The sequence below is a fragment of the Chiloscyllium punctatum genome, chromosome 3 (assembly GCF_047496795.1).
Source record: "Chiloscyllium punctatum isolate Juve2018m chromosome 3, sChiPun1.3, whole genome shotgun sequence".
In the NCBI taxonomy this organism is placed as follows: domain Eukaryota; kingdom Metazoa; phylum Chordata; class Chondrichthyes; order Orectolobiformes; family Hemiscylliidae; genus Chiloscyllium; species Chiloscyllium punctatum.
In genome coordinates, this window is record NC_092741.1 from 33,578,517 (window position 1) to 33,592,131 (window position 13,615).

The 13,615-nt window shown below is 39.4% G+C and overlaps 1 protein-coding gene across 1 annotated transcript in view; it reads left to right on the forward strand.

Moving 5' to 3' along the window:
• The window catches only part of wdr43 (WD repeat domain 43), a 58,964-nt gene that overhangs the window by 18,732 nt on the left and 26,617 nt on the right, over positions 1-13,615 (forward strand). The window contains exons 5-8 of the mRNA XM_072551374.1: positions 4,095-4,234; positions 8,104-8,206; positions 11,210-11,274; positions 12,908-13,073. Of these exons, the coding sequence (XP_072407475.1) occupies positions 4,095-4,234; positions 8,104-8,206; positions 11,210-11,274; positions 12,908-13,073 (474 nt within the window). The remainder of the gene's footprint in view (positions 1-4,094; positions 4,235-8,103; positions 8,207-11,209; positions 11,275-12,907; positions 13,074-13,615) is intronic.

The window sequence follows — 13,615 nt, forward strand, 5'->3', positions numbered from 1 at the left end:
TGACTGTTGACTCCTTGTAGATGGTGGATGCCCTTTGGGGAGTCAGGAAGTGAGCTGTTCACTACAGGATTCCCTGCCTCTGACTTGTTCACTATTTACATTTCTACCTCTGGTTGGTGGTAACATCTATTGTATTCATAGTGGGGGAATTCAGCAAGTATTGTTGTTAAATGACATGGGGCAATGATATTCCCTTGTTGGAGGTGATCATTGCTCAGCATTTGTGTGGCATAAGGGTTTTTTTTCCTTGGGCAGGGGGATTTCAATTCTGGTGGCATATCTTTAAGTCAAGAGGAGAAAGATTTTACGAGGACATGAGGGGCAACTTTTTTTAAACAGTGGTTTGTGTGTAGAATGAACTGCTAGAGAAAATGGTTGATTTAGGTATAGTTACAACATCTAAAAGACATGTGGATAAGTTCATGATTAAGAAAGGTTTGGAAGGATATGGGCCAAGCATGGCAGGTGGGACTAGTTTTTGCAATGTGAGGTCTGTTTCTATACTGTGTGACTCTGATTCTCTGACTCTTAAGATTTTTGTTATCCAAATTCTGCTACATTTGGGCATGGTCTACTTCAGTATCTGAGAAGTTGCGGATAATGTTGAACATTATGCAGTCAGTGGCGAACATCCCCACTTCTGACCTTATGATGAAACCGCTGAAGATGTTTTGGGTCTTTACTTCAAATTTTAATCCATTGTGCCTTTAAAAGATTCCTCCCTCCAGTCACTGTCTGTGTTGAAACATTACTGCAACAGCCATGTTGAAAAAATGTTTTTGTTCTTAGTATGGCTTCAAGTTGATTCCTTGTCCTTTCCAACTTTAGAAAACAATTTTATCAAATTCACTATCAAATCTCTTTATATAGCCTGCTACAGGTTTAATTCTCTTTATTTTGTTTCCTAAACAGCAAGTTGCATTATAGGTGGAAAGGCAAATTGCAAGAGGGAGGCAAACAGCTTGCAGAGAAGTATTGATGGGTTAAGTAAGTGGATGAAAAGTTGGCAAATGGAGTATAATATGGGAAAGTGTGAAGTTGTTCATTTTGAAAGAGAGCAAAAGACTAAGGTTATATAAACAGACAAAAACTGCAGGAAGTTTCAATGCAAAGAGGCTTGGGCATACTCATGCATGAAACACAGAAAGCTAGCACTCAGGTGCAGTAGGTAATTACAAAAGCTAATGAAATATTAGCCCATATTTCAAGGAAATTGCAGTAGGAGAGACTGTGTGCAACTGTACAAGGTGCTGGTGAGGCGACGACATTTGGAATGCTGTAAGCAGTTTTGGTTGTCTTTATACATGAAAAGAAACAACTACATTGGAGGCAGCTCAGGGAAGTTTCACTAGGATAATAGTATAGAGCAAAGGCTAGAAGAGATAGGACAATGTAGCTAGAAGAATGTTAGGTGATCTCATTATCATAGAGCCATAGAGATGTACACCACGGAAATGGACCTTTCAGTCCAACTCGTCCATGCTGACCAGATATCTCACCCCAATCTAGTCCCAACTGCCAGCACCCGACCCATATCCCTCCAAGCCCTTCCTATTCATATACCCATCCAGATGCCTTTTAAATTTTGCAATTGTACCAGCCTCCTCCACTTAGAGTCATAGAGATGTACAGCATGGAAACAGACCCTTCGGTCCAATCCGTCCATGCCGACCAGATATCCCAACCCAATCTAGTTCCACCTGCCAGCACCTGGCCCATATCCCTCCAAACCCTTCCTATTCATATACCAAATGCCTCTTAAATGTTGCAGTTGTACCAGCCTCCACTGCATCCTCTGGCAGTTCATTCCATACACGTGAAAAAGTTGCCCCTTAGGTCTCTTTTATATCTTTCCCCTCTCACCCTAAACCTATGCCCTCTAGTTCTGGACTCCCCGACCCCAGGGAAAAGACTTTGTCTATTTATCCTATCCATGCCCCTCATGATTTTGTAAACCTCTATGAGGTCCCCTCTCAGCCTCTGACGCTCCAGAGAAAACAGCCCCAGCCTGTTCAGCCTCTCCCTGCAGCTCAGATCCTCCAACCCTGGCAACATCCTCGTAAATCTTTTCTGAACCCTTTCAAGTTTCAGAACATCTTTCTGATAGGAAGGAGACCAGAATTGCACGCAATATTCCAACAGAGGCCTAACCAATGTTCTGTACAGCTGCAACATGACCTCTCAACTCCTGTACTCATACTCTGACCAATAAAGGAATGCATATCATAAGCCGTCTTCACTATCCTATTAACCTGCAATGCTAATATCAAGGAGCTATGAACCTGCACTCCGTGGTGTGTCTGTTCAGCAACATTCCTTTGGAGCTTACCATTAAGTGTATAAGTCCTGCTAAGATGTTCTATCCCAAAATGCAGCACTCATATTTATCTAAATTGAACGCCATCTGCCACTTCTCAGCCTATTGGCCCATCTGATGATGATCCTGTTGTAATGAGGTAACCTCCTTTGCTGTCCACTACACCTCCAATTTTGGTGTCATCTGCAAACCTAACTTTTCCTCCTAGGTTCTTAACCAAATAATTTATATAAATGAAGAAAAGTAGTGAACCCAGCACCAATCCTTGTGGCACTCCACTGGTCACGGGCCTCCAGTTTGAAAAACATCCCTCCTCCATCACCTTCTGTCTTCTACCTTTGTGCCAGTTCTGAATCCAAATGGCTGGTTTTCCCTGTATTCCAAGAAATGTAACCTTGCTCACCAGTTTCCCATGAAGGATTTTGTCGAGTGCCTTACTGAAGTCCATATAGATCACGTCTAATGCTCTGCCCTCCTCAATCCTCTGTTATTTTTTCAAAAGAAAACTATCACGTTTGTGAGACAAGGTTTCCTACTTACAAAGCTACGCTGACTATTCCTAATCAGTCCTTGCCTTTCCAAATACATGCACATTCAGTACTTAAGTGGCTTGACAGAGTGAATACTGAGAGGGTACTTCCCCACATGGGAGAGTCTAGGGCAATAGGGCATGCTCTCAGAATAAAGGGGTGCCAATTTAAGACTGGGTGAGGAATTTCTTCTTTTGAGGGTTGAAAACTTTGGACTTCCTTCCCACAAAGAGCTGGGGGGGGTAGAGTCCTTATGCTTATTTATGAGGAATATCAGATCAGCTATCATCCCATTGAATGATGCAGCAGGCCCAAGGGGCTGAGCAGACTAATCCTGTTCCTATTTCTTATGGTCTTAAGTTTCCTCCTAGCTACATTGTTCTATCTCCACCAGCGTCTGTGCACAGTGTAATGCTTTTGCGATTTCTATAATTTGTTCAAAATCGTACGCTGTGAAATTGTTAGTCTAAATTTAACGCATTTTAAGCAAGGCTACAGTTTTAATCCTCTTGTTAGCAAATAGGCATTTAAAACTTATTTCTGAGGTGGTTGCCTATCACGAGTAGAAAATTGTATATGAAGACTGGGTGACACTCAGAATGGTGGCTTAACAATTATGGAAAAAGAAATATTCCTTGATTTTGTTTTTGTTGTTTGGAGTTGTATTGATGAAATCACATTAATGTGCCAGAAATAGATTGATGGATATTTTGAATAAGATTAGATAAAGTTCATGATAGTAATGACATGTACTTGATTAAGTGTTAGTGGCTTTGGGCCAAATATCGTTTTAGCATGAAATTTTAACAGAATCGATTACAACTTTAAAAAGAATGTTGCAGGACATAGTTTACGTTATTTTTGTGTCGTGTGGCTGTAGCTTTAAAATGTATTGACTTTGCCACAGGATCATTGGCTGCCTGGTTTGAACTACTTGATCTTAATGTATCTTTGGGGTTGGAGGTTGTGTTATGGTAGCTCAGCACTGAAATGGCATGTGACGATTTAGGATTGGCTTGAGCTTCCTGTGGTACTGCATTTCCCACCATTCAGTCAGCCATTGAGAGTACTGGGGGAGGATCAGCCTAAAATCTAGAACCGGCCGCATAATGTTCATACTTGTGTTGTGAAGTCTTAATTAGTACACCTATTTTAAATTCCATAAGTTCTGTTAAAATAAATAGGATGAGATCAGTCTTTAATGAGTGAGTATAGTTAAACTTTGTTCAATGTTCTCTCCTCTATAGAAATTTACTGGCCACGCAACAACAGTCTCCTCACTTGCGTTTGCCACAATACGACCCCCTAACGACAGTCAGCCATTTGATGGGATAACGGGCTTGTATTTCCTATCTGGAGCTGTACATGACCGGCTCCTTAATGTTTGGTAAGATATTCATTTTTACACCCACCAGCTCTCTTCATATGATTGTTACCTAATATTTTAATTGTGTAATATGACTCCGTGAATACCAGAGATATTGAACCATCTGTTTTATTCGTCAGTGTAGGCTAGAGATCCACCTGTTTTATTCTGTTGAGAATTGCTTGATGTATTATCCAATTAATAGTTTCCAATTTGGAGACCTGTTTATCTTGGAGTTATAAGTTGACCCTTTCAAGTTATCCAGGGTTCACAACTATCAGTGCACCCTTTCATTGGTAGACTGAGTGATACATAAGTTGGTTAAACATCTAAATGTTTTGTCTGGATTACATTCCCTCCACCAGTCAAATGCTTCAGTATTAAACTTTGACAAAGTGATCATATATAATACTGGTTCCTGATTGTATTAAATGGCTTAAAGTATTCATTGATCAACACCTGTTAGAGTTGTAAAATCAGGAAGTCTGGAGCTATCCTTGGACCGGTCCCTAATATTCGATGAGATGTGCCTTTATCTTGCGGTTTGATTAGATATACCGTATACATATGAATAATGGTTGATGTCATAAAATTTGATCCCTGACTTTTGGAATGAAGAAAATCATTCTTCTTTCTTATACCTTATGTGTAGGTCCACCCTGGCTTCTCAGCCAAAAATATCAAAATTCTTTGCACTCGACACCCACTTGCCCTGGTGCATCCCTACTTGATACAGTAATTGAAAAGCATTGAAGGTGGCTGTTCAGTTCCTTTTGTCTGCGCATGTCATTATGTGCTGTTGCAGTATCCTGTGTCAAGACCACCATCTTACCGGTACACATCACCCTGTCATATAGCAGCATGCTATCTAGAAGGAACAATAGGTACATTTACATGGCCCAGCTCTAACTTCAAAATATTGAGAAAGCAGAGCGAACAAGTAAATGTGCAGCAGATAAATAAGTCAAAGTATCTGGGAAAGACATTAGACGTTGGAGGAAACCCTACATAATTTCACCAGGTGCCCAAAAATAAGTGCATAAACAGAGGAAAGCCTGTTGTAGACTCTGTTGGAAGACAAAGTATGTAAATGGAAATCATCAGAATGGATTCAATTTCTTGGGGATCTGTTCGAATCTTTGTCCTTAAGCAAAATATGCATTGCGGATTTCAAAGCTAGGTTTATGAAGAGAAAAAATTTTGTACTGTGACAAAAAACTGAAATTTCACAAAGATTCACAGCAGTTAATCAAACATCAACAAAAGGAATGATACAGATTAACCTAGATTAGGAACATGGATGAGACTCTTATGATTTTTGACACGTCTGCTAATTAAACTGTGAGTAAAGTTGGAAAAAAGTGTCCATAACGACAGCACTATATGATAAAAAATGATTCCTCATTGTACTCATATGACAACCAGGCCAGCTAATGGTAACATTCAAAAGAAAACCCTTCCAGAACACCAAAAGGTATCTGGCATGAATCAAGCATGAATAATTAAGATGGCTTGAAGGTATAGCTGCAGACATTTTGGATCTCCTGACCACGGGATTACAAATCTTCTAATTTGTTACATTGCAGGACCATAATTTGTCAATGATGTTGATTCAGTTAATTTGCAAAACGGTGGTATTGAAGTAATTCTTAGTGGTCTAACCAGTCTGGTTTAACCATTGGATGTCTTTCTGAACAAAAACGTCAAAGACAGTATGAGATTTAAAACAATGTAATGGCTGGATGATCAAACAAGAAAAGACATTCACCAAGTCAAAATATAGGTTCTGACATTAGCAACCCTGTGAAAACTGTTTGCTGAGACCTGGGATGAAATCAGAATGGTCAAATCATTCACGTGTCCAGTGGGGCATCCAATGCAGCTGATGGCACAAGAGATCATTTTTTGTGGAATGCTATGACTTCGAATGCTAATGAATATTGTTCCTGGTGGCATTTTAAGCAGGGTGGCCCATGGTATTTGCTTCTGCAGATGAGTAATTTTTAATAAATATTTGCTCACATCCTGCTACTAAGTTACGCTAGTAAGTGTTCTTTCCTGGACTGTGGAAAAAACAAGAGAAATTGAATAAGTTTGTACATAGAGCTAGAGCTTTCATTTTTGATGTGATTGTTTTAATGAATTTAATGTACAACTAATGTCCGTATGCATGGACATTTATTTATAAACAAAAATTTAATGGAAATACTTTGGCTCTCTTTGCAGTTCTTATGGGAGGGGATTCGTAAACTCTTGTATGGGATATTCATTGTAAATATTTGAACTATTGGATTTGAACTTAATCTGAAAATATGTACACATTATTTGCTATAAATAGAATTAAACCATTTACTTAACCATTCACTTAACCATTATACTCAGAAATCTCTTTCCAAATTAAGTTCTGTTAGTTGGCTGCAAGCACATGGTCTGTGACTATTACCAAGTCTTGATGAGTCAAGTCTGCTTGTAGCATCTGGTCCATTTCATTATCTTTTTGTTTTAGAACTGTCTCTCACCTTAATATAATATTTGCTGCAATCCATAATATAATTCCAGATGTTATGGTGAAGTGTACAAGGTCTATTGCAATAATAAAGTGTTGCTGCAGATGGGATAAATTGTCTTGTTGTGTAGAGGTTTCCAGACATGCTAGTTGTTTTCCTCATGTATATGTTGGGACTTGAAAATTTACATTTTGACAGATCCAGGTCTGAGTGTGTTAATTGCAGATTATTATCCTTACTCTTTGATTGAAATATGTTGATTTCTTTGTGAATACCTAGGCCTGTAATCCAGAAGTTGATGTACACCTTCTAGGTCCTGCATTGAAACCTAGTTGAATGGCAAGACAATAGTAGTTGATCTGAACCTGCATCTTAAGTGGTATAGATGGCCCAGACATTATGTTCTGAAATGTAATTTGATAAATGTGATAATGGATGAGCTAGCACATGGGGGAAAAAATGTTATATAAAAGGGGAGGCATAGTAGCTTAGTGGTTAGCACTGCTGACCCTCAGCATCATGGACCTGGGTTCACTTCTGGACTTTGCATGTTCTCCCCCATGTCTGTGTGTGTTTCCTCCGGGTACTCCAGTTTCCTCCCATAGTCCAAAGATGTGCAAGTTACGTGGATGGGCCATGTTAAATTGACAATAGTGACCAGGGATGTGTAGGCTAGGTAGATTTTCCATGAGAAATGCGGGGTTACAAGGATTGGGTAGGTGGGTGGGATGGTCGGTGTGGACTCGATGGGACGAATGGTTTGTTTCCACACTTTATGAAGTGTCTGGCTTTTCGGGAAATCTGTACAATTCACTTAAGCCCTTCAGACACTTGCCTGCCTCCACTAACTGGTCTATTCCAAGCATAGTTTCAGTTGCTTGTCACGTAGTTCACCTCTGAGGATGTGTCCTCCTTGGTTCACCATTCAGTTAGTCAATATATGTGGATGTGCTAATATTTTTAGGCTTCTGAGAATAAATTTTTAAGAACTTCCACCTCCTAATTGTCAACGAGGGAATGTCATGAAAGCTAAGATTTTTCTCGTTGTCTAGTTTCAAGAAAACAATGGAGGAACTCAGGTCTAGCACCATCTCTGGAGACAGGAAGAGTTAATGTTCAAAGTCTAAAGACTGTTCAGAGCAGTCTCTTCATTTGTTTTTAATTTGATTTCCAGCACCTTCTGTATTTTGCTTTTATTGAAAAGAATCATGATTTCTTTTACAATAGTACTTTGCAGGGCCATAATTAATCTGGTTTCTGTAATTATTCATTTTTTTTATATTACTGGCAACTTCTGTGGAGAACGTCTGACTGTATCCTGTGACCTTCCTCTCTGAAATGTTTTGAGGTAGTCACTTGGTAAATTACTACTGTCCTTAACAGGCAGGTGCGATCGGATGGGAAAGATAAAAATGCTGTGCTCTCCTTCACGCTGACAGAGGAACCCACATACGTGGATCTGACCAGTTCAGGAGACCGAGAAGATGTAAGTGGAACATCTGTTTTGTTTTGATATTTTTAATTTGTAATTTTGGATCCCATAAACTGGTTAATTTGTAAGAAAAAAGGAAGGTAGTAAAATATTAAAGTCCCCTTCTTTTTATAAGAAAAGTGCAACCTTCCTTGGGTGCACAACATGCAGAATGGAATGTTTATGAACAGCTTGTCAAGCCAAAAGTGTGCACATGGTTCAATTTATAATATATTGGTCTTGTAAGGGTATAGGTCCTCGCATTGTGAAGACTTTGTTTGAGTACTGCTTTATGCATGGCTAAATGATTACACCAGGTTTTTGCCATTTTGTTGTTTGACAGAAGCCAGATTGATTTTCTTTTTTTTTAATTCTTCCACTTCTTAGTCTAAATGAATTGAGATCACTTGTTATCTTCTGTAGGCATCCCTAAATTCCCAGATCCTTCCACCAACTAAAAGCATAAGTAAGTTATGTGTTAGAGTACTCTCCACTTTCCTAGATGAATATAATTGCAACAATAATTGGATTTACACTATTAAAGGCAAAGATTTGACTTTTTGCGCCCTCACCATTTTGCAACACGGCAGCAATGAGTGCCTTCTACAGATCCACTGCAACAACCCACCCCATTCCTTCTATCTCAGTACCTCCCAACCTTGTGATCGTGATTTCTTAAAAGGATGAAAGCAGCAACCTGATTGTTTCCAATAAATTTAACATATTCCAAACTTGAAATACATTGCCATTCTGTGGTGCTTCAAAATTTCGAAAGTCATTGTGTTTAATGATACTGTTGTAGGGTACTTTACCACTTGGACCGCAGTACTTCAGGATGGCAGCTCATCACTGCATTATCAATGAATTAGGGATGGGTTTAAATGATGTGGCAGTCACACCCCATGAATAGATTAATAATATTGTAAAATTTTAGCTTGGATTAGTCTAGGGCTGAATTTGATCTGCTTAGACAGCAACTCTTGACTTGATAAGCTCAACTGTTCGGGCAACTACACCAGATAATCTTTGGAATATGCTTTTGACATGCTTGGGATTTTTCAGACTTTTACCATAGTTCAACAAGCTTTAAGGTAATTTTGGATAAGAAGAAACCATGCCAAACCAGTTTAACAGAATTAGGAATTAATGAACAGGATAGATAAAGGGGAGTCAGTGGATGAAATATATTTGGATTTTCAGAAGACGTTTGGAAGGTGCCACATGTTGGGGTACTTAATAGGTTAAGAACCCATGGCGTTGCAAGTAGTATATTAACATTGGTAGAAGATTTTTTCACTAGTAAAACACAGTTGAGAGTTGGGAAGCATTTTTGGCATGGCAACTTGTTGCTAATAATGTGCCATGGAGATTAGTGCTGGGGCCATTGTTACTTACAATTTACATGTTTGACCTGGATGACGGAAGTCATTATGCTACAGCCAAGTGTGGATAACGTGAACAGATGGGGAGGCCTGTTTGGAGGATGAGCGTCTGCTAAGGAATTATTGGAAAGCTTAGGCAAGGGGCAGAAACTTGAGGGATGGAACATAATATGGAGAAATGTAATGTCCTGTGCTGGACAGGAAGAATAAAGGAGCTGAATATTATTTAAATGGAGAAAGACTGCAGAGTGCTGGGAATCCTTGTTCATAAATCTTAAGTGAGCATCCAAATTTAGCGGTGATAGAGTAGACATGTTTAATGTTGGCATTTATTTAAAAGGAAATAAAGTATAAATGCAGGGAAGTCTTGATAAAACTACAGCTGGAATACTGAGAGTAGTCTTGGTTTTCTTATTTATGGAATGATATACAGGCATTGGAAACAGTCCAGAGAAAATTCATTAGGCTTGTATCTATGGAGGGGTCACCTGAGGGTAGATTATTGTTTGTACTCATTGGAGTTTAGAATGAGAGGTGACATTATTAAAATACTTAATTCGTAGGTATGTGTGGATAGGTCATTTCCCCTGACAGAAGACTCTAATATAACAGGGCATAATTTGAGTAATGGCATCTCTCTTTTAAAATACCTTCTGAGAATTGTAAATTTGTGCAGTTCTTAACCGCAGAGCTCGGTTGAGACTGAATCATTAGATTTATTCAGATAATGTAGTCTGTCAAATCAAAAAGGCACATGGGATGCTTGCCTTTGTTAGTTAAGGCATTGAATACTAAGGAGATTATCATAGAGCTGTATTTCACATTTATTGGGCCACTATGTGCAGTACTAGTCACCACACTAGAGGAAACGTGATTACATTGGAGAGAGTGCAGAAGAGATTCACCGGGATGTTGCCTGGGCTGAAGTGAAAAGAGGCGAAGTAGACCTTGTCTCTTTTCCTTAGATGAGAAGGCTGAAGGGGTTGGAAATCCTTTTGGGTTGTTCAAGGTTCTGAGGTGCATATTTAGGGCGAATCTTTTCCCTAAGTCGCAGAATCATTAACCGGGGCACAGTTTTAAGGTAAGGAGGGAAAATAAGTTCACCCAGAGAGTTGTGAGTATCAGGAACTCACTGTCTAAAAATGTGGTAGAGGTGGGAATCATCAACAAATTGAAACTAAGAATACAGGTAGGAGGAGGCCATTCAGCTTGACCCTGCTCTGCAATTCAAATTGATCATGGCTAATCATTAAATTCAATACCCTGTTCCCACTTCCCATCTCTTTTGATCCCTTTACCTCTAAGAACTATTCTAACTCTTTGACAACATTCAATGTTTTGGTCTCAACCACAATGTAGGAGACAATTCTACAGACTAACGATATTTTGGATGAAGAAATTTCTCCTTATCTCAGTTCTAAATAGCCTACTCTATCCTTTGATTATGACCCCTGGTTCTGGACGCCAGTCATCAGGAACATCCTTCCTGTGGTTACTCTGACTAGTCCTGTTAGAATTTTATGGGCTTTTATGAGATTACTACTCCTAAGTTCCAGTGAATCTACTTTAATAATGCATGTTTGTACATTTTCCTTATCACTGATAAATTGCAAGAAAATTGTTTTTTGTTCTTCAGCCAGTGAAGTTGGCGGTTGTTTGCCGGGATGGACAGTTGTACCTGTTTGAACATATTTTAAACGGGTAAGAGTTGGGATTGTACCCAAACAGCTTAATGTTCTCTTTTCTATTTTTGATAATCAAATGCATTTGCATGAGGTATATGGCAGAGAGACAGGTTGGTTGAACCTAACTCATCCGTACCAGTATTTATGCTCCAGATAAGCTGCTTCCCATTGCTCCACATGTAAATCTACTGTTAGAGCCTCCATTTCTCTTCTCCTTCAAATACTTGTCTAGGTTCTCCTGAAATTCAAAAGGTCAGAAAACCTCTAATGAGTTCTCTTGAATACAAAGCCAACTGAATATTTTTGAAACTGAAGTGTGTTGATTTTGACTGGTTGAGATGAGGAAGTGAAACCCTTTCCTCTTTGGTGCTTCAAATAATGTTACTGCTATCATGAATGGATTTATTGCTGACTAGGCTTACTGTGGGTGAAACTCAGCTTGCCTGACTTGAATATCTTAAAGATTTTGGATATAGGTTTGCTCGCTGAGCTGAAAAGTTCATTTCCAGATGTTTCATTACCTTACTAGGTAACATCTTCAGTGGACCTCATGCGAAGCAATGCTGAAATTTCCTGCTTTCTCTTTATATGTTTGGATTTCTTTATACCGTGTGTGCAAAAAGAATGGGTACCCAATGAACACAGTCCACCGATTTCTCAGCAACAAACCCAAACAAGCAGACAAAACTCGTCCAGAAACCCTAGCCACTCTCCCCTATGTCAAAGACATCTCGGAAATGACTGCCAGACTACTCAGACCCCTTGGCATCATGGTAGCCCACAAACCCACCAACACACTAAAACAGCAGCTAATGAACTTGAAAGACCCTATACAGACAATGAGCAAAACTAACGTCATTTATAAAATACTGTGCAAGGACTGTAACAAACAATACATTGGACAAACAGGCAGAAAACTAGCCACCAGGATACATAACACCAGCTAGCCACAAAAAGACATGACCCTCTCTCTCTAGTATCCTCACGGATAAGGAAGGACACCACTTCAACTGGGACAATACATCCATCCTCAGACAAGCCAAACAAAGACATGCATGAGAATTCCTAGAAGCATGGCATTCCAACCGGAACTCTTATGAACAAACACATAGAGTTACCACCCCCTGAGAAAAGGAACAGGAAGTGACTTCACAGGAAATAACATCACCAAAGGAAATGACATCACTGACCCAAAGAAACCCAAACATATAAATAGAAAGCAGGAAGTTTCAGCATTGTTTCGCCTGAGGCCCACTGAAGATGTTACCTAGTAAGGTAACAAAACGTCTGGAAATGAACCTTTCAGCCCAGCGAGCAAACCTACATCCAAAACCTCAACCTGAGCTACAAATCTTCTCAAAACTATCTTAAAGATGTTTTGAACTTGTGTAATAAATACTGCAGCTGCCAGAAATCTGAAATAAAAATAAAACTGGAAAATGCCACCAGGTCTGACAGCATACCATGGTGAGAAACAAAGTTAACACTTCTGGTTTGGAGACACTAATTGAATCCTGGTGAAAGAAACTTGCCCTGAAATGTTAACTTTGTTTCCCCTAACAGATTGTGAATGGCTTCTGAGTTTTGACCTGTTTCTAAAACAGTTTATTTCTCTAGTCATCTAATGGTTGTGTGTTCATTTTCAATAGTTACTGCAAAAAGCCTCTCCTGCCAACATGCATAGTACAGATAGCAACTTCAGGAAGAGGCACTGATACAAGACCTGTTCCTATTCTGGCAGCCATGTTCTGCACTGACCGGCAATCAATATTGATAGCATACAACAGTGTTCTCCAACCAATTATAGAAAGAGTGGTAAGTGATAAGACAAGACAAAATCCCTGCTGATTGCATCTTGGATGTTTGTAATAACATGGGTAACCGAGCAGAAAACCAGAGGGGCTACCTGTATAATGTGGTAGTTCCATCAGTATGAATGTCAATACTGAGTAAAAAAAAATGTCAAGTTATGCTCAGAAGGTTGTTCTGCAAATGATGGAAATTTCCTAAGATTACATTGATCATATGGGTCAATGGGCTGAAAAATGGAGTTCAGTCGAGATTAATGTGAAGTATAGCATTTTTGTACAACAAACAAGGGATAGGGCTTTGGATATCATTGTAGAACAGGGGGACCTCGTGGTACGTCTTTGAAGTTTGCATCACATATAGACAGGGTGGTTAAAAAGACATTTGGCACACTTGCCTTCATTGCTCAGCCCTTTGAATATGGGAGTTGGGAAATCATGTTGAGGTTGTACAGGGCGTTGGTGAGGTCTCTTCTGGAATACCGTGTCCAGTTCTGGTCGCCCAGTTATAGGAAGGATATTAAGCTGGAGAGGGTTCAGAAAGAATTT